This window comes from Xyrauchen texanus, chromosome 39, assembly GCF_025860055.1.
Source record: "Xyrauchen texanus isolate HMW12.3.18 chromosome 39, RBS_HiC_50CHRs, whole genome shotgun sequence".
In the NCBI taxonomy this organism is placed as follows: Eukaryota; Metazoa; Chordata; class Actinopteri; order Cypriniformes; family Catostomidae; genus Xyrauchen; species Xyrauchen texanus.
This window is the reverse complement of record NC_068314.1, coordinates 25961586-25983230: the sequence shown is the minus strand read 5'-3', so window position 1 is coordinate 25983230 and position 21645 is coordinate 25961586. Positions and strand designations below refer to the sequence as shown.

The following is a 21645-nucleotide window of genomic DNA, read 5'->3' as shown; positions in this document are numbered from 1 at the left end:
CAGCATCACCTCAGTAGATAGAAAAGTTACAGGTCAAATACCTTCTCATTGTTCTGATGGTCATACATATCATTTCTAATTTTAGGAAAGTGACATAAAATCCTTAAAAAGATTGGTAGGCATATTTAGTATGCTTACAGGTGCCCTAGATTACGCTACAGCTATGGATTTGGCTCAAGCCCTGTAAGAGACATGCTCCAGTTTGCAAAAGTTGATAGCCTTTTGCCAGTCTGTAGACCTGAACTATTTTTCTACAATTACTAGACAAGTCTTTCACTACAGTTTTGAATGACATCATACATTTATATACAGTGGTTCCAGTAAGTATTTTGCACATTCAAGTCACATTTAAAATTGTATGCCATTTCATTAGATAACAAAATTTCAAACAAAGTTATTTGCGAATACAAATAAAGCTAGATCAATTTTCTGAGCTGTTTTTGCAATTACTTTTAACAACTGATTTTAAGTGAGCATATAAAGTCAGTTCCCTTAAAATGACAAGTTCACACAAAAGCAAAGTAAAAACTATGGACATGTTTCAGTAACAACCAGAAAGCATCCAAAAACATACTTGTTGTCTTTATTTTGAACAATCTATATTTTGTTTTACTGTATAGTTTGAAACCAGACAAACTTCTTTTGTGTCATATTTGTTTAAAAAAGTGATACTTGCTTTGATATTTTGTTACAGTATATAATGCAAAGACATTCACAATTTTTTAAGTGTGGATTCAGTGTCTAAAATATTTTTTTGTGCACTTTATCGAACTGTCTTGAAAAACTTTTAATCACCACTTCAACACAAACCCCAACAAAGTTGCATATCTGACTGTGATTGGAAGCTTGATTGTTCCAGAAAGTTATAGCCATCAAATAAGTATATTTGCCTCATCAGCCATTCTCAATATCCAATACACAACTATAAATGCTACTGCAGCTTGTTAAGCAAAGTTTGCAGAAATTCCTCATTGTGCAAATAAGGCTATTCAAACTGCTTTCAATGCATTTAAAACAGATTGTTTTGTACCTGCTTGTTGGCATCACTTGTTAAGGGCGCTTCTTTATATTGTTTTTGTTCAGCTATTCTGTTAATGTGGCTCTTTTTATTATGAAAAATGTGCGGAAGAAAAAAGCCAGAGACGAAGAAAAGAATTGCTTTGACACGTCAGGGATTTTTTTCAGATAGTCTAACTGTCAATGAGAATCAGTTTCAGTAACAGTGTGCAGATGAAAGAGCAAGAGAGGGAGAGGCAAAGAGAGACAGAAATATCCATAGGAAAGTAGAATTGAGTGATAAATATGCAGCTCCCAATACTTTAACTCAAACAGCGACCCTGCCCCCTTATGTTTCTGCCTGTCGCCCCACCCCTGTCACAAGCAGTCTGCTGGCGAGCCCGCTCTCCACCTCCCTCTCCACTTTTTCCCCAACTGTCATTCACTCATATATTACCAACACAACATTGCTTTTGATTCTCGTGGTTCTTTCTTTCAATTTTACCTGCCTCTTTATCTTTGCTGTTTTTCTGGAAGTGTCGGTACACCCATAGTTTATATTTAGATCGGCTGTAAAATTAGGTCTTTTCTGTCTATGGCTCCCACTTTTGACTTATGCCTCTCTCTCTCTCTTTCCTGTTTCTCTGTCACTCTCACTCTATTCTCTTAACTCTTCGGTCCATTGAGCAGTAGATGATGTGGCACTGTGCGAGTACCTATCTGTCTAAATTACGTCTAGGCCTGTTTCATCCTTACCCGGTGTGTGTGTGTGTGTACGTGCGTGTGTATGTGTGTGTGTGTGTGTGTGTGTGTGTGTGTTTCTGCATATCTAAATAGTCAGCACCCATTGTGGTGAAGTTTGCATCTATTTGTGTGCGTGTGTGGATGCGTGTGTAAATGTTTGACTCTGTATGTGTGTGAGTGTTTTTACTTTCAGTTTGATGGTGCCTGGAGTTAGTGAGTCAGACCAATAGGCATATGAGCACTGTTAAGTTTAAGTGGCCCATTTTGCTGCTTATGCAGCATTTAGCTTATGCAGGCCCCTCCATTACTCACCATAGTTTGATTATACATATGACTGAGATCCTCATAGCAGATATCTGTTAACAAATATGCACTTTTAACTCTGAATGTTCTAGTGCATCAGATTTCATAAAGCCCAGATTTATACTTTTGGCTTTTGACAGCCTTTTGAGGAGCCAACTAAAGTTATACTAACTGTAAACTAAATGTAATAGAATGTTTACTTGCGAGGTTGCAATTAAACAGAGAAATTAAATTATTACGGGGATGATCCCCTTGGAGCAACCTGGGGCTAACAATGTTGCAGGCTCATGATCAGCCTTAAAACAATCAAATAATTTTTTCACATTTCCTGCTCTCATTGTGGGGGAGAAATCTGTGGGATTGTGCGGAATGGATTTAAATATGTTTTAAACATCAAGTTAAAAGTCTTGGTACCTGAAAGCATTATAAAAATAGTCTATAGACATACAGACAGACTACACAGATAGACAGACAGACAGACATTCTGGATGGATGGATGGATGGATGGATGGATGGATGGATGGATGGATGGATGGATGGATGGATGGATAGATAGATAGATAGATAGATAGATAGATAGATAGATAGATAGATAGATAGATAGATAGATAGATAGATAGATAGATAGATAGATAGATAGATAGATAGGGGAGAAATCTGTGGGTTTCTGTGGAATGGATTTAAATGTTTTAAACATTAAGTTCACATTCTTGGTACCTAAAAGTATAATTAAATTAGTCCATAGACAGACCGACAGACAGATTATATGTATGGACGGATGGATGGATAGATGCATGGAGGGAGAGGCAGACAGAAAGATAGATAGATAGATAGATTATGGATGAGTTGTAAAGTCTTTTACAGGCAGGCACAATAAACCTTCTGTAACGCTGTTAAACAGAGGCTGTTTCATCCTACAAGCATGTCATAGGGGAAGTGGAAGGTGTTTTCCATAATAGTCATGATAGTTGTGGACTTCACTCTCCTCTCCGTCACAACCTCCAGTGGGTCCAGGTCTATCCCACATCACACCCGCAGATGTTCAGTTAAATAATTAGTTAACTAACACGCAGGAGCTGAATGTGTAGAACTTTTGCAAACAATGGACAATCCGGGTCTACAGAGATCTGTGGAGCTCTACATGTGCAGATTCAATAAGGGCCTGCTCTTGAGGAACATCAATTGTTTTAACAATTCAAACCAGTAACCCACCAGCCATTAACTAATATACACCACTATAGCAAAGGTAAATCATCCCATGATGGAATCGAACTCCAGGTTTCTGCATGACAAGCAAAGCTATTGTCCACTATATTAATACCATTACTTCAACAGATTATATTATTATTTGAATTTTTACTGTAAATCATTTAATAGTATTTCATTATTATTTAAAATTAATCTATGCCATGCTTTTCATTTTTAAGCACAAATGAAAGTTGCTGGTCCAGGATGAGAGAGATATCTGCTTCTATGAGAGTGCAGCTGTCAGGTTCTCCTCTCCTCACCTGCACATGTGATAGTAAAGCTCTTAAATAGTGTAGTTGTTGCTTCAGAAATGTATTAAATGTCCCGTATGCACTGTTCTATCTGTTTGCTCTGCGAGTAGAAGATAAAACCTTTATCATCAGGTGTGTTCTCTGTCCTGACAAACGAGTGACTGGCAATGACAAACAGCAATGAAATGGAGAGTGTGCAAGAGTAGAGAAAGGCATCAATTAAATGAAAACATCACCAACATCTCCTGAACCGCTGCCTCTTCATTATTTTCTTCTGTGTTTTCCCCCATTGTGAGAAAATCAGTGCAATTATGGATGTTTGTTGGCTTCTTATCACGAATAAACTCTCCTGTTGCAATGTAAGTGGGTTTGTGAATGAATTTCTGTATTCATTCGGGCACAAATGGTCATGTGTTTGATACAGCTGGTCTGCAAACAGTCGTGTTTGTGCACTTGACTTTTGTGTATGCACTTATCTCACGTATTTGTTTACACATCTGTTTTTGGCGTGCACCACTGCTCTGCCTTGATTTAAACTGAACTCAGAATCGATACTGATTCTTTTGAGTATCGATTCATAATCGTTTGAGTATGAATCGCGATGCATCGCTGAAACGATCTTTTCCAACAGCTCTATTTTAAAAGCTTCACAAAGCAAGATAAAGCTTTCTTTAATTCAGTTAAACAACCCCTTAAATATAATTTTAAGGAAATAATTTTAGGGAAATGAAGAATAAAGGGAGCACTAGATAGAGAGACTGAGAGAGAACGATAGAAAGAGAGAGAGAGAGAGAGAGAGAGGGGTTTAAGGCTGGATTAACTCCAAATACTCTTCTTTGAATTTATACTCTACAGAATTACATGTGCGAGTACAAAATAAAACTATTATCCTAAAATCCCTCCCGGCATTACATCTGAAATAAGAGAGCTGCACTGCTTTATTCACTATACAGAGAAACATTAAGATCCTTAAAGGGAAAGTTCACCAAAATATAAATAAAAAAAATACAAAAATACATCTGTCATCATTCACTCACCTTCATGTTGTCATATACCAAATCCATTTGACTGTCTTTTGGAGATGGAACACTATTCAGTATTAGTCCCCATTTGGTTTTATTTTATGGAAAAAAGAGCAGTATCAACATTATTCAAAAGTTATTTTCTGTGTTCCATGGAAAAAAAGAAAGTCATATGGGTTTGGAACCACATAAAATGAGTAAATGGTGACAGAATTTTCAACTGACCCTTTGAACACATTTCTGCAGTAATACAACACCTGCCACCAAAATTAGATGACTAACTTCTTTTTGTCATGAATTTCACACACACAATCACACACAAACATTTTCATTAAATTTTGCCCAAGATTACAGGTTTTTGTTGTGCATGGCAACTAACTTTCAAGCAAACAAATAAATAAAGACACACAACAGGAAAATCTTTCTCAGCTGCTGTGCTTAGCATTCTGAATGGGCTGGTGAGGCAACTGTGTGTGTGTGCGCATGTGTTTGTGTGAATGTAGATATGTGTGAGATTGTCTTCTGTTAATGCCTGAGACACTGCATGTTTGATCTTCCGACCCACGAGAGCGTGTGGACTGCAAATGTGAGGCTTAATGGCATTATTAACATGCTACCTGACAGCACTGAAACACTAAAACAGAGTGACAGAGAGAGATGGGCAGAGAAAGAGAATATCTCTTTTCTTCTCTTTCTACTGTGTCAAAGCCATCAGCTCTTAAATTCTGCAACACACTCTAGTGCTGGGAGACACACAGGCAGTGGACTACAGGATACTCACAATGAGAGAAAACGACAGAAAAAGCTAGAGGGAGATTGCCATGCCTGTAGCAAGGAAGCAGTGGCCCTTGTTAAGTGTGTTTTGATGGAGAACCAAAATTTTTGTTTTGTGTTTTTAAGAGTTTTTTTAAGGTTCTGAAGAAAGAAACTGAAAAACTGAGATACTCTTTTAAACTATATAACCATTTATTTAATCTTGTGGATGTTTCATGTTTTGTTCACAGCTCATGTTGAATGTAAAAGGCCAGTTTATGTAATGTGATTTGGTCTGATTTTTAAAACATCGTGATGCATAGAGAATTGTTTTATAATCGAATCATTATCCTTTGAATCGTAATTTAATCAAATCGTGAGGCCAGTGAAGATTCACGCCTCTATTTCCAAAGATCTAATCTAAATAGAGATGTTTCCTGTGAAATAATAAATAATAATAAAAACTCCAACTTGCCATCTATTCCTCTGGAAGTCCTCTCAGGATCATTTCTTAAATTTGATTTAATGTCTTTGCTGTCCTTTCCACAGAAGTATCTTGAGTAAATATGATAGCTGGATTTGTATACAATGTGGAATTGTAGATTATTAATTAATGTGTTTGTGCGTAAAACATTTTTTTTAATAAAGTGTTTTGTCTCACCCACAGCTTAGAGCCCATGCAGTGGATATTAATGGGAACCAAATGGAGCCTCCTATCGATCTGTACATTTATGTCATAGACATGAATGACAACAGACCTGAGTTTAAGAACCAAGTCTACAACGGATCTGTCGCTGAAGGGTCCAAACCAGGTATGTATCCATAATGAAGGTGATGATAATGATGATGATTATAACAATTGTGGTGACATGATGATATGAAGTTAATGATGTCAAAATGCTGGTGATGATGATGACTATAGGGATATGTGGTATCTTGTTATAAGTAAATTTTATATCACAGTGACAATATATATCACAAAAAAAGAAAATTAGTTTATCAAAAATAAATCAATCCCATTTTAACTAATTAAACTGTCCACACTGAACTGCGACACTGCAGAACAGGATATTGTTTTCTGTGTCCGATTTTTTTAAATCACGGCATGGATATGCTGTGGTATAAATGGTATTGCATAAACCCTACCTGTTGATACATCGTTGCCTTCTTACCCAGCCCCAAAGGCAATTCTTGATATTCATCGTCAATAGCAATTATGACTGGTTTTGCCATTGTCAACATCATCACAAACATTGTGACATAATTATGATAATTCAATATTAACTTCTGCTTTCACTTTTGAATGAATGAATACTCCTTGTGAATAGGTTCTTTTTTTTATGAATGCTACTCTATGCTCTTTGAACTGCCCACATGTGTTTAACCAACACAGCTTCTATTTCCTTCTTTTTTTTCTCCACCTCTGTGGGTTGTTTGCAGTCAGAGTTGGCTAGCTGAAAAGCAAAGGCATCGAGTATAAGTCAGATTCTGTCCAAGTTACGGCCCAGGATTCTTGCCTCAGAGGAAAAAACTTTAGTCTTTATTTTGCTGAGCTCTCCTCACAGAAAACTTTATTCTGATGAGACTTCAGAAACAAAAAGAAAAGTTTCCCTTCAGTAGAGCATGGGACTGCTCCACACCAAACAAGTACTGCAAACTATCCAGTCTATTTGACAGATATTACTAAGAAAACAAAGCGGAATGTACAGCAGCCTGAGCAAACCATCATATTAGTTCTGACACGCCCTTTTTAGAAAGGGTTTAAGGATACTTAATGTATCAAATAATGAGACTAAGTTTGATACTTGCATGTCCCATTTGAAATAAACTGTCCTGATGCAATTTGTTGAGGCTCCAGTTGATCTTTGATGTTGTCTTGATGAGAGAGAGAACCAGTGAGAGTCAGAGGATCTTGGTGAATGGGCAGTCGAGGCCGTAGCCTGGCACGGGCTTGGGAGTCCTTGGGGCCTTTAGTTTGGCATCATTCAGCAAGAGAGTGAGAGAGCACAAAGCTCAGAGAACCAGAAAGGCAGGAAGCCAGGGAGGCAGAACAGAGCGAAGAGATAAGAGAGAACATAAAAAGAGAAAATGGGCGCAGCAATTTTATACCCTTAGCACACATGTCCCACCTCTCATTGGCTCGACCAATGAGAAGGGTTTGGGTTCCAGGCGGAATTTGGTTTATTGCTCTTTGTTGTAAAATTGCCCATTGTACAGTTTTGCTCATGGATGTCTAGTTCCCCTTCTGTCGCTCACTTCGATGTTGTGTCGAAGAAGCAACACTAATGGTCTCTCTTGAGCAATGAATATACCTCTCTGATCTATGAAAAAAGGCCAATGAGAAGTTGGCAGACAGAATTTGCATGTCCCGCCCCCGGACATACGGGTATAAAGGCGGGGAAATACTTCTGTTTCATTGAGAAATTTTCTTCAATTCTTCAAGAAATTTCCTCAGCCCCCGCGTCGAGCACCCGCAGCAAGCGCCCCCTCAAGTACCCGGAAGTCTCCCAGGCACTCCTGAGACAATCGACCCAGAGACCAAGATGTTCGCTCTGGAGCTGGTAAGCAGACCACTCCGTCCCCCGGTGGAGGGCCGGGAGGAGAATCCTTGTTTGAATTTATTTCATTTGCCCACCCCCTCGTGGCTAAGGTACCCACATTCTCAATAAAAGAGCTATTTCCTTTGTCTCTGGGTCACCTGGCCCGCAAATGCCGTTCTCACGGCACTCTGCTGCCACAACTCAACAGTCCCCCCCACCTTCAGCCCCATGACTGTTCCCCGGTCGGCCGGTTCTGACAAGTCTAGAGGACACCTCCACTGGACCTCCTCCTCAGTCACTAACCCGCCCCCTACCGGGTGTGCAGAGGTAGGTAAGTGCTTTGAGTCTTTTCTCAGCACCAGAGCCTCGGGACGCACCTTTTCCTCCCGATGCCATACTACCTGCTCCACCCCGCTGCGAAGCCCACCGGGTACATCAAAATTAATCGTCCCATTAGTGCCCCTAGCTAGGAGCATGGATGCGTGGCTTTCACTTCCCAACTCGTCACGCTGGCTGGCCAGGACCAACCAGACTCTGATACGCAATTCAGTTTGCCACCTCCCCCCCTTCGGGGGTGTCCGCTTTGCCGCAGTACACTGCAAACATGCGAAATCCCTGCATGCGGAAATCGCCACCCTCTTACTCAAAGATGTGATAGAGCCTGTCCCTCCAGCCAAGATGAAGAAGGGTTTCTACAGCCCTTACTTCATCGTACCCAAGAAAAGCGGCGGCTTACGACCGATCTTGGACTTGCGAGTTTTCAAACGGCTTTGCACAAACTCCCGTTCAAAATACTCATGCAAAAACATATCTTAACTTGCGTCCAGCTTCTAGATTGTCCGCAGCGGTAGACCTGAAGGACAAGTACTTCCACGTCTCAATATTGCCTCGACATCGACCCTTTCTACGGTTCACGTTTGACGGCCAGGCTTATCAGTACAAGGTCCTCCCCTTCGGCATGTCCCTGTCCCCTCGCGTTTTTACGAAGATCGCAGAGGCAGCCCTTGCCCCATTCCGAGAAGCTGGCATCCACATACTCAACTACCTCGATGACTGGCTCTTCCTGGCCCACTCCAGAGAGTTACTATGCACCCACAGGCACCAGGTTCTCAGGCACCTCAGCCACTTAGGGCTTCAGGTCAACTGGGAAAAGAGCATCTCTTTTCTCGGCATGGAGTTATTCCATTACAGTTATGTCTCAATGTCAGCATGCCTCACCAACGAGCGCGTGCAGTCAGTGCTGGTATGCCTCGCCACCTTCAGGCCAGGCACTGCGGTCCCTTAAAAACTTTTCCAGAGGCTCTTGGGGCATATGGCGTCCTCCACGGCAGTCGCGCTGCTGGGGTTGATGCATATGAGACCGCTTCAGCACTGGCTACAGTCTCTAGTCCCAAGACGAGCATGGCGCCGTGGCACGCACCGTGTGATGGTTCTCCCACCTGCCGCCAAACATTCAAACCCTGTACAGTCCTCTGCTTTCTACGGGCAGGAGTCCTCTTGCAGCAGGTATCGCGACACGTCCTGATAACGAACGACGCCTCCAAATTGGGTTGGGGTGCCATGTGCAATGGGCACGCAGCTGCGGGCTGTTGGAAAGGTGCCCCGCTGCACTGGCACATCAACTGCCTAGAGTTGTTGACTGTATTCTTTGCCCTGGGGAGGTTTCTTCCACTTGTTCAGGGCAAACATGTCTTGATCAGATCAGACAGCACCACTGCAGCAGCGTACATAAATCGCCAAGACGGCGTACTCTCCCACCACATGTCACAACTCGCCCGTTGTCTCCTCCTTTTTTGACTCACATCCCCTCACATCCCAGGCAACATCAGTGTGGTGGTGGACGCACTATCATGACAATGCTTGCCCAGTGGAGAGTGAAGGCTTCACCACCAGTCGGTCTAGCTGATTTGGGAACGGTTCGGCAAGGCTCAGGTAGACCTGTTCGCCTTCCAAGAGACCTCCCACTGCCCGCTCTGGTATGCCCGAACAGAGGCTCCCCTCGGGGCAGACGCACTGGCTCACAGCTGGCCCACGGTGAGCCTTCTTGCACAGGTGCAGTGAGCCTTCTTGCACAGGTGTTGCGCAAGGTCAGGGAGGACAAGGAACAAGTCACTCTAGTGGCTCCCTACTGGCCCACCCGGGCTTGGTTCTCGGACCTCATACTCCTCGCGACATCCCCTCCCTGGCAAATTCCCCTGAGGAAAGACCTTCTTTCTCAGGGACGGGGCACGCTCTGGCATTCACACCCAGACCTCTGGAACCTCCACGTCTGGCCCCTGGACGGGACATGGAAGATCTAGCTGATATGCCACCTGCCATCGAAGACACGTCCAACCAAGCCAGAGCCCCTTCTACCAGACAACTTTACCCCCTAAAATGGCGCTTGTTCACAAATTGGTTATCTTCTCAGGCCGAAGACCCACAAAGGTGCACAGTCACGTCAGTGCTCTCATTTCTGCAGGAGAGGTTGGAGTGGAGGCTGTCCCCGTCCATCTTGTAGGTGTATGTAGCTTCTATCGCAGCCCACCACGACACAGTAGACGACAAGTCTTTGGGTAAGCATGACTTGATTATCAGGTCCCTAAGAGGCGCCCGGTGGTTAAATCCCTCCCGGCAAAGCCTGTTCCCCTCCTGGGATCTCTCAGTGGTCCTCTTCCCTGGCAGACATATGCAGAGCAGCGGGTTGGGCAACACCTAATACCTTTGCAAGATTTTACAATCTCAGGGTAGAGTCAGTTTCGTCCCGTGTTTTCTCAGGTCCGAGCCAGTAGAACTGGTGAACACACTGACGGACTGACCGGGTGGATCACTTGCACCTAGCGCCCTTTCCCTCGGTTCAGGTAAAACCGTGCGCTTTTTCTCCCAGGTGACCCCACTCACTCGGCTTCCTGGATGACTCCTCCCTAGCCTTCTGGGTCTTCAATTCAGCAGAGGAATTTGCCGACCCAATCCACTGTGGGTACTCAGATCTACCCTGTACTGGAATAGGTGCTCCACAGGTCAGGGCTCCTACGTGGACTTCCCCCCTGTGTGTATTTTCCGCGGTACGGTCCCCTTATGAGCGGACCCACGTCTCCCTTGGGCAGTTCCCACTGCCCCCCGGTTGCCGTGTCTGTAGCAACTCCCTCCGAAGAGGTGGGATCTATCACCGTGCCACTTCCCACATGTGACCTAAAACCCCATTTGGGTATGTCACCACTCTTACCTCCCCCTCTCTGGGCAGGTGTGGTCTCTGCAGGGTCTTTTCCCCCTGAAAGAATAGGAAACTGGGTAAGACCCCTTCCCCGATGCATGTAAGGGACCCAGCCGTTGACTCTATGCAAGAAACTTAGAGAAAAAAGAGGCCTGGCTAGGCTCGGCCTGTTCCCAGGTTGTCAAGCGTCGCCTTATTCCCCTGTCTAGGGTAACTATAAGGATTCCACAGACTTTATGGGACATTGGGTGAAGGGTACGTGCAGTCTGATGCAGCTGGTCGTTTTGGCACGTGAAGTACCTGCCCGCTCCTGTGTCAGCAGTACACGTACACGGCTCAGCGCATGGCGTGATTTAAAGTGGACCCCTAGTGTCGCTTCTTTGACACAGCATCGAAGTGAGCGACAGACGGGGAACATCTAGGTTATGGATGTAACCTCTGTTCCCTGATAATTTAAAAGACAATACAAAATCAACATTTATTGATCTTATCTTTACATAAGTATTCATTGGCTTCTGTTTATGCAAATTATGTTAGTGATCACTGTGTTGTTGCTGTAGCTAGAGATACTAAATTACCTAAGCATAAACCACGTATTATTGCTAGACGGTGTATGAGACATTTTAGTGAACAAGGTTTTATTTCTGACCTCGCCCAATATGATTGGGATAGGATTTCTCTTATACCTAATGTTAAGTATGCATGGACATATTTTTATGACGGTTTTATCTCAATTATCAATAGGCATGCACCTTTTAAATAATTTTGAGTTAAAGACAGGGACAATCCTTGGTTTTCTGCATCATTATCAGCCCTTATACATGAGCGGGATGTTGCTTGGACAAAAGTCAGTCAATCTGATTTATCCTCTGATTGGATATATTTTAGACATCTCCAGAACAGTTGCAATTAGAATGGCAAAAGCCGACTATTTTATTGTTAAAACTTCAAATTTAAATAATCCAAAGAAATTTTGGAAGCACATTAAATCTATGCTTGGTAATAAAATACTTCTAATTTTCCTTCATGTAATTTTACTTGTTCAAACTTGATTTTATTTATGCAGAAAGTAATCTAAAGAAGGAGGAGTTTTGTTTTGGACATGGGCCACCACTATTGTGTCCTTGAGCAAGGCACTTAACTCCAGGTTGCTCCGGGGGGATTGTCTCTGTAATAAGGACTCTGTAAGTCGCTTTGGATAAAAGCGTCTGCCAAATGCGTAAATGTAATGAGTTTTGATGTCCATAAAGCACTCATATCACTTGAGATAAATAAATCACCAGGCCCTGATTGTGTAGAACCTGTGTTTTTAAAAATGGCAGCTGATGTTGTCTCATCTCCCTTAACTTATCTCTTTAATCTTTCATTAAAAACTAACTACATCCCAGAAATTTGGAAATCAGCTTTTGTGGTTCCTTTATTGAAAGGGGGAGATCCTATTATCTTAGATAATTATAGGCCAATTTCAAATCTTTGTGTTCTATCAAAAATACTAGAAAGTCTTATTAGTGAACAGTTGACATGTTATCTTAATAAAAATAAAGTTTTATCTAATAATCAATCAGGATTTTGTTAAAAAAAAACATAGTACAGATAGAAGGTAAACAATCGGAGTCATTAGAGATTACTAAGGGTGTCCCCCAAGGATCTGTGTTGGGACCCCTTTTATTTACTATTTATATAAATAGTCTTGTTCATGACATTCAAAATGTGCAATTCCATTTTTATGCTGATGACACTTTTATGTATTGTAGTGCCTCTTCCTCTAAGCAGGAAGCCTTGCATAATTAGTTAGCTTTTGATGTCATTCAGTTACGACTTGACAATTGAAAACTCGTTTTGAATGCTGATAAAACTAAACACAAGTTATTTTCAAGTAAAAAGAAAATATTAAATACATTTTCTCTTCATCTTTGAACGTTAATATGATTGAGTTAGTGAAATAGTATAAATACCTTGATATTATTATCAACGATAAACTATCTTTTAGTTCTCACATTACTCAGCTAAAGAAAAAACTGAAAACTAAGCTAGGGTTTATTTCAGAAACAATGTAAGAAAGAAACTTGTCTCTGCTACATTCTTACCAATATTTGATTATGGGGATGCTGTGGATCAATTTGCTCCAGCTTATCTTCTTTCTTCTTTGTATGCTGTGTATCATGGTGCTTTAAGATTTATATTGAATTGTAAACCTTCAACACATCATTGTACACTGTATAATAGAGTAGCTTGGCCTTCTTTGTCAATTAGAAGAGAATTGCATTAGTATACAACTATTTACAATGCCATCTTGGGGTTCTTGCCCTCATATCTCTGTTGTTTGATCCAACGGAACAGCGTTGGGAAATATTACCTTGATTCTCAGAATTGTTATATTCTTTCCGTTCCATGTGTTCGAACTGAATTGGGAAAAAAGGCTTTTAGTTATGTAGCTCCGTTTGACTGGAATTATCTTCAAGTGAAACTGAAGTTACAAAACTTGGTGTCTATGGAACATTCTAAGCTTATCATTCATCAACTTGAAGATTAATCAATGAGTTGTGTTTTTAGTATTGTAAATGTCTGTTTTAATTTATTTAAATTAGGCTGTGTATTTCTTTTTTGACTTATTTGCTGTCCATCTTGGCCAGGACACTCCTGTAAAAGAGATTTTGAATCTCAGAGAGGTTTTTCTGGTTAAATAAAGGTTATAATAAAGTGTTATGCAACCATTTTGCTCGGTTTCTCAATAGAACCCATAAAGTAACATAATTTAATTTATTTTATACTATCAAGCAATTGTGGGGGAAAGGGGGATGACAAACCAAGAATAACTACATATTTATTTTTACTACTTTGTTTCATTTATTGTAATAATACTTTTCAATCTGAAATGTTATAATGGGAGTCAGTTTTCCCATAGGTCACAATTGTGACCACATGTTTACTTGTTGTAACGGTTACCCTGTCTTGTCTCACTGTTGCCCTTTGTTTGTAATTTTGTCACTTTTGTTATTCCTTAGTTTTCACTTTTGTCACCCTTGTACCTCCATAGTCTTGTTTTCCCTCGTGTTCACTGTTCATTGTTTTCACCTGCCCTTGTTAATTTGCCTTTGGTTTCTGTTAATCACCTTGTCACCTAGTTTGTGTTCTGTTTGTTCACTGGCCCCTTTTTCCCATGTTTTTGTATTTATATCCTGGTTTTTGGTTTAGTCCTTGTCTGTCGTTGAATGCTGTTGTACGTAGTTTGTGCTCGCTCCCATGCCTGTGTTCCCGTGTTCCAGTTCCTGTGTTTTCGTGTTTTGTTTTCATTTGCCCATCGTGGTAGTTTTGTTTATTCATGCCTGTTTGTTTCCTTTAATCATTAAACCCGCATTTGGATCCTCATCCCTTGTCTGACTCCGACCTCATTCGTTACACTTGTCCTGTGAGCTTAATTTATGTGACACAGAGCAATCTTACTAATAAATCAATAATAGACATTTTATTGTGCAAATGTGATTATTTCCTGGTTTCAGAGTGAGATCCAAACCCAGGTCTCCCACGCTGCTAATGCGGCGCACTTCAGAACATGCCACAAGGGAAGGTAAACATGCTTGAGGTGATGCAAAACTGTCAGATAAAGGATACCGCTTGTCAGTGAGTCAGCATAATGTGGCCAATCCTTGGGTACTGTAACTCTCGGAAATACAATACCAACTACCCGTGTGTTCATGTTGGATAAAAAAGGTTTAGTGGGCTACTACTCATGGAAGTTGCATCAAACTAGTCAATCAGATTTGATGCCGTGCCATCTGAGGCTGAGACTAGTCCTCATGAGTCCACATGTAATCTAATTTCCTTGAAAATGGCATTTGCAATATTGCCCGTTGATCTTCCACAATCAGAAGGATTTAATCACAGCAGATGTTTTGTATATTTTAAACGTGAACATTGAAGGAACATGTTTATCACTTTAACTCACCAAGGGAATCTTACACAAAACAGATGCTTATATCAGAGGGTCTCTGAAGTATTACAGAGGATTTTCCATCAGCCAGTGCACTATAGGCCACGTTCAAAGTGGAGCATGCAGGGAAGTGTCCTTATCATCAGCCCCAGATGTATGTGAACTTATCAGATCAATTCAACAGAGGAATCCATCTTTAAATGATACATTAATGATTTCATGGCCAAAGAAGTGCCTACCTGGAGGCATAGACACATTGATGCCCAAACACAAGTAATCACCCAATTACTGTTCATTTAGAAGATGATGAATTTAAATTTAATCCAATTCAGCTGTGATTCAGATTTGGATAAACTTAAATAAATATAATTGTGATTCTTGCATTTCTTTTCTTCTTCTTGAGTATTACTTATATAGAGATTAAACATTTATATATTAATTGGCATGCAAAAAGAAAAAGAAAAAAAAATCATGTCCTAATATTTAAAACAACAAGTATTTTCAAAAACCTGTAGAAAATTGTGCAAGCTGAAAATTTTGATAATCTATTACACTGTTATGATAAGCCCAATGACAATGATTAGAAAATCTACGTCATATATGTCAGAGCTTAAGAAAACTTCAAATGATTGTTTTTTCCTCCCCTTGTAGAAATGCCACTTGATTTGATATTTTGTTGTCAAATGCAATGACATTCATATATTGTTTAAGTGTGATTTATGAGTCCAAATACTTTGTAGGGCCACTTTTATCATTTATTTCGGATTTTGACTGACATCTAAAACAGCATTGACCCTTCATCATGTTTTAGTCAGCTGTATCCTAATTTATTTGGCTTTGCTAGGACTTTCTATTCCTCTGCCTAAATAACCAATGACATGGGGATATTTTTGCTGTCTCTGGTAGAGAAAAACAGGCCACAGTTAAAAAAGAGCTCAAAGCCTAGAAATTTCTGCTAGAGTGTTTTCAAACTCCCAGCTCACACACCCCATAAGGGCTTTGCTAACAGTGGACGACAGGACGGTACTCGACACTCAGACTCAGACGGCTGGCTATGGGGGTTAATTAGGCCCTGACGTCTGTGCAACAGAGAGGAGAAAACTGAGCACTGAGAGGAGAGAGGGATGTTTCAATCAGTTTAATGGACTTAAAGTAGACGCCTGCCTTGGGCACTTTTTTTTTCTTTTTTTTTTGCAGTAAAAGTAATTTGCCTCTTCATAGTCCTCAGAGGACTCCATATGGCTACGGCCCTGACAAAACAGATTTGCTTTGAAAGCCTCACTGTGAGGGTGGTGTGAGACAGAGCTGAGTGTAATCTGGAGTGAAAACGGAGTGATAACAGCTTGAAGGACTGGTTTAGTGTGGCTTGCAGCTTGTCTCACACAGACAGCCTAGTGAAGAGAGCTTTTATTTAGCATTTTCAGTGTAAGCATGTTGTTGCGTAACTGAGGAATCTGTATCCATAGCATAAGCAATTGAAAACTTGGACAAGTAGCTGCAAGACGGTAAAGGTTTTTTAAAAACCCATGAATTAAAAAACAAATTGTGACTTTCAGCCAATGTATGTTTGCTTTGAGGTCATTTATTTTCTAGTGTACTCCTAAATGTTGACAAAATTAAATTTCTCCTCAGGAAAATGGACAAAAAATGACTCATTTTGCACTACACAGATTTTTGGATAATCAAATGCTTACTAGAATGAGAATGTCACTCCCCCTGTAACCGAACAGCAAATTGCAAATCAAGGTTTATGGCTGCGATGGAACTAATGTTGGCTATTTTTAAAGGGACTAGCACTTCAGGAAAATAAATTGGTCAACACAGGACAGAATACTGCCCTTTTTAAGCAATTTCATGGAGTACTCTTGAATCTTAGTTTTCTCTTCCAACTTTAAACTTTTCAACAAGGATTATTTATCATTTATTTATGTTGCATAAAACAACCTTGAAATAGGGAGAAAAAAAAACAATTTATGAAGAAGGAGCTGCCAGGGTTATTTTCCATTCTCAGGCTGGTTATTTTAAACTTGTAAAAACTAATGATTCCCCAATTTTGTATATACCTGTGAAAGAGAGAGGCTCTCAACCAGCATGCATATAATGAAAGGAGGAATTTTTAGCTTCAGTGGTTTAAGTCGAAAAGCAATTACAGCATTAAATTCGTTTTCCAACTAAAACGCAATTGAAAAGGCCCAGGGGTTAACTGTTTCCTGCATGGTCATCTCTCTTACTTTTACACATAAAGAGCATTTAATCCCATTACAGAATGATACTCATTGAAAATTGAAGGCGACAGAGTTCACATGCAACTCTTTTGTCTTTTTCATCCCTCTGCATGTGCTAGCTCTCTTTCCCTCCCTCTCTGGTGGTTCAACATTGATGTAGCTCTATCAGACTTTTCCTTCTCCCTTCGCTCATTTTTTTCCCTTTTGCTCTTTCTCATGGGGTGTGGTGACACATTCTGTTCTGAAACTTAATGAACTTTGAAATAGAACTCTCTGCCACAATTATTCCCTCGTAGGTGTGTTGTCACAGAAAATATGGCACTATCTCAATCCAATTACAGCAGGGCCAGAGAAACACAGCAAACGTGTGAGGTCTCGCATGAAGCTAGCTGTGTGGCCAGCCTCCTCCAATATCCTGCCAGACCGACATTCTCTGCCGTCTTGTCCAATAATAATAAATGACAGAAATGACTGAAAAACAGGAGCGACAGAAGGTCAATAACAGAGAATGACAGGGTGACATTTTGTCCGTGTTGCAAGGAAGTTTATCCTGCATTTCTCTATTTGCAGGACCCCTAATTGCTCACTCACATTTGAAATGGTGTGAGACAAGCTCTCAGAAATCAACCAACATGTTTTTGGGACCAAAGGCCATACAGACTCCCACCCCTCCTTCTACCGCAGACACCATACATTCGTACAAAAACACATAAACTCTACACATCTAGACACTAATTGCTGTTTTATACACGTGACTTAGAACAAATAGAGGTGAAAACTTGCACAGCTATAGCAAGGCTGGGGGATAATAAAAGTGACAGGAGGGAGAGGCAGAATTAGCCTAATTACAGAGCAGAATAGGCATGGTTCATTTGTTTTATTGTATTTTCTTTTTTCTTTTTAGTTTTGATATTTTTAATGGAACTGCTTTAATTAGTGTACTGACAGCATGTTGTTCTTTAGCTGTTCTTTGAAAAGTAAATTAATCTTATTTAAAGACCAACCAAAACAACCAAATACATTCAGATGGAAGTTTTTGGCTGTTGTGCCACCAACACGATTGCTCGAGAAAATGTTGCTTTCGAAAGTTCATATACCCTGAACACAACCCCATACTTTAAGCAGCATGCCCCATTAGATTTTTTTTTTCAAAACATGAACACATTTCCCATGGGAACCAGGAAGTAATCACGTTCACATAAACAGTGGTGAGCACAATTCGGATGTTGCATTTTTGCTTTAAAATGTTATTTTTAACTCCACTGATGGTCAGGTTTAGGGTTAGGTCTTGGGTCAAGGGGTTGAATAAATAAAATATGTATTTACTGTTGACTGTAGTTCATAATTTAAAGCTAAAAATACAACTTTTGGTGCCACTCTGTGAACATTTCACCCTGAAACTAAACCTCACACATCCCCATATATTCAACAATAATGCCAGCTTGGACCACTGAGGGAAGTGTTTTGAATTTCAATGAGTGCAGACTTTCGACCTACTGTCACTGAATTTGCTTCAGAATTTGACCGTTTAATAATTTAATACCAAACCTATTTATACCACTTCCTTAAAACTGGTTAGTCGTTTAGTCTTTCAGGCAATCCACTGAATAGTCCATTTTGAAAATATACAGTTTCTCAGTTACCACAGGCTCAGTTATACTATAAAATAAAAGCACAGTAACTACGACATCACTGAAATTGAGAATTTCTTCAAAGTTGGTTTTCATGTGAATTTTGAGTTACTGCAGATTTCATACTCTATTTACTGATAGTTGAGCGAAACCCATCTGTCACAGGACAGATAATCAGCAAGAGACCCAACTTCAGTCTTAACTCTGTTTTTACATATTTGTTGACAAATGTGTGTTACTGCATTTTAAACGGCAGTACACAATATACAGATGTAGCCTCATTATTGAACAAATTCTTTAAAGAAAGCAGAATCAGGGATGAGCAGGAGGAGAAAGAAATTAGTTAAAATATACTTGTGGGACCAGATGTGATGTTTTGACATTGCTTTGACAAAGGGGCAGCAGAAAATTGGATGGTTGATCAAAAAGATTGTGTGTGTATTCGTTCTTAGAAACAAACAAGCACAGATGTTGCAATGGAAGCGTGCGGATTTTGCATGCCAGAGTATTTTTATTCATGCTTGTTTTCCTCTCTTCCTCGGCAGGCAATTCTGTAATGCAGGTAACTGCCTTCGATGCCGATGATAGCACCACGGCAAATGGGATGGTGCACTACCGCATCCTTAGCCAGACACCACACATCCCCATCCCCAACATGTTCACCATTAACGGAGCCACGGGTGAGATCAGCACCATCGCTGCAGGCATCGACCGAGAGGTTAGTGACATCTCTGCTTTTGACGTAAAATGTGAGCCTGCGTCCAAGAACATTTTGCAAACCTGCTGCTCTATTTTTCTTTTCTTTTTTTCATTCAAAGAACTGTTGATCAGTGTGTTTGGAATGTTGGAGTTCACTACTAATGGATTTGTATGTATGTGAGTGTGCTTACATACACCTTGCCAGTTGCCACCCCATGAAGAACGTCTTGCCCCTCTCTTTGAGTCTCACCAGTGTTCTGATATAATTAGTCCTGTTCTGTGGTGTATTTGAGCATAACTGATGACGCTCTTTGACTAACAAACCGTGATTTTAGAATCAACTTAATGACAAGCCTGTCCTTTGAGGTGTCTGTGACCTTTTCAAGTTGAAGAGCATTTATCTGCCTACAGCTGCCCCTCCCAGAATGCCCATCACAGCAGGATAAGATCCAAAGATGCAGTGGCTAGTAAGCAGGGAATGCTTAAAGATCATTGCTGGGCCCTTAGACAAATACTATTTGTAATACTATATTTGTCCATTGTAAGGGGTAAGGATGGGCAAGGAGGAGGCTGGAACCGGCAGAATAGTCAAAATAACTTTAATGACAGAAAATAACTGAGCATAACATAAACACATAGATGCACACATACAGCAGTCACGTGTGTGTGTGTCTCTCTCTCTCTCTCTAAATGGCGCCCCCGGCTCGTCTTTATCTCCTCCTGGCTGATTAGGTGACTCAGCACTGGCCGTGCACCTACACGGCCCGGCCATGCTCTCCTCCTCGTTACACTCCTCCACCGCACGATTCAGGCCAGGGAAACCTCCGGCATGATGTACTCTGGCATGGCGTGTTGCCCTTCCGGCCATCCTTCTGCCAGCAGATCTTACCTGCCTCTCTGGAGCCCAGGGAGAGATGAGGGGAGGGCTCAAAGAAAAGCTCACTCGTCAGTCCCTGGACACACCGTTGCCTGGTCCTCAGCCACTCCTTCACCCTCAGGCAGCCGACAGCCACTCCTCCCCTTAAGGATGACAGCAAGTCCTCTGACCCCTGGGAGAAGGAATGGCTCCTCCCCTTCCTTGTGGATGGCAGCGGTTCCTCCTACTGTCGGCAGCCAGCAGCGGCAACTTCTTCCCCTGGTGGATGGTCACGTCTCCTCCCCTTGCGAACAGCAGCAGTGAGGACTCCATGAGAGCGCATCCCTCCTCCTTCCCAGGTTTCGGCACCAGTGTAATGGGTAAGGATGGGCAAGGAGAAGGCGGGAACCGGCAGTACAGTCAACATAACTTTAATGACAGAAAAGAACGGAACATAAAATAAAACACATGCACACACACAGCAGCTGCATGTGTCTCTCACTCTCTCAAACTGTTGCACCTGGCTCATCTTTATCCCCTCCCAGCTGATTAGGTGACTCAGCACCGGCCATGCACCCTCACGGCCCGGCCACACCCTCTTCCTCATCACATCTATATTCGTATAATAGATTAGGATCAGTGCATCTCAAATCAGTGTACATTGATACTAGCATATCAGAGGTGCCCCGATACATTCTATTTCCAATGGGCAAGGCCGTAGGCCCACTGACTGTATATTGGTCTGGGTCCCTTTCACATAAAAAAAAACAGTTTAAAATGTATTGCTGGCTCCCCTGGACCGGTGGGCCCTTATAATTGTTTCCATCTCTCACCCCATTAGCTACTGCCCTGCTAATGGTTGCAAAATATGTTAAAAGCAAGGATGTATCTGCACATTGAGGCTTTGCGGTGACCAAATATAATAATTTAAGAATAAACCATTGAAAAGCTCATATTGGTCGACCACTAATCTGAATATTGAGGGAATTCCTGTATGGTGGTTACAGCCCTGGTTCAAATAGTGCATTTGTGCATGCTTTTTGCACTAATATTGCACACAATATTGTGGGAGGTGTTTGAGATGGTCCTCTGATGTGGTTTGATGCACATTTAGGTTACTGTGCTCATACACAATTCTATGTTTATTTCATGCTGCTTTATCATGACCAGCACATTATGCTCTTTTTGTTTTCATTAGAGGAATGCAAATTGAGACTGAACCTATTTTATGTCTGAAATAATATTCGATAGCT

General features: G+C 41.2%; 2 protein-coding genes across 2 annotated transcripts in view; one reads left to right on the top strand and one right to left on the bottom strand.

The window, feature by feature from the left end:
- Positions 1 to 21645, bottom strand: part of LOC127633040 (chemokine-like protein TAFA-1) — a 588934-nt gene that overhangs the window by 17486 nt on the left and 549803 nt on the right. The window lies entirely within an intron of this gene.
- LOC127633033 (cadherin-4-like) overlaps positions 1 to 21645 on the top strand; it is a 389224-nt gene that overhangs the window by 304459 nt on the left and 63120 nt on the right. Inside the window, exons 7-8 of the mRNA XM_052111894.1 lie at positions 5985 to 6129; positions 19383 to 19555. Of these exons, the coding sequence (XP_051967854.1) occupies positions 5985 to 6129; positions 19383 to 19555 (318 nt within the window). The remainder of the gene's footprint in view (positions 1 to 5984; positions 6130 to 19382; positions 19556 to 21645) is intronic.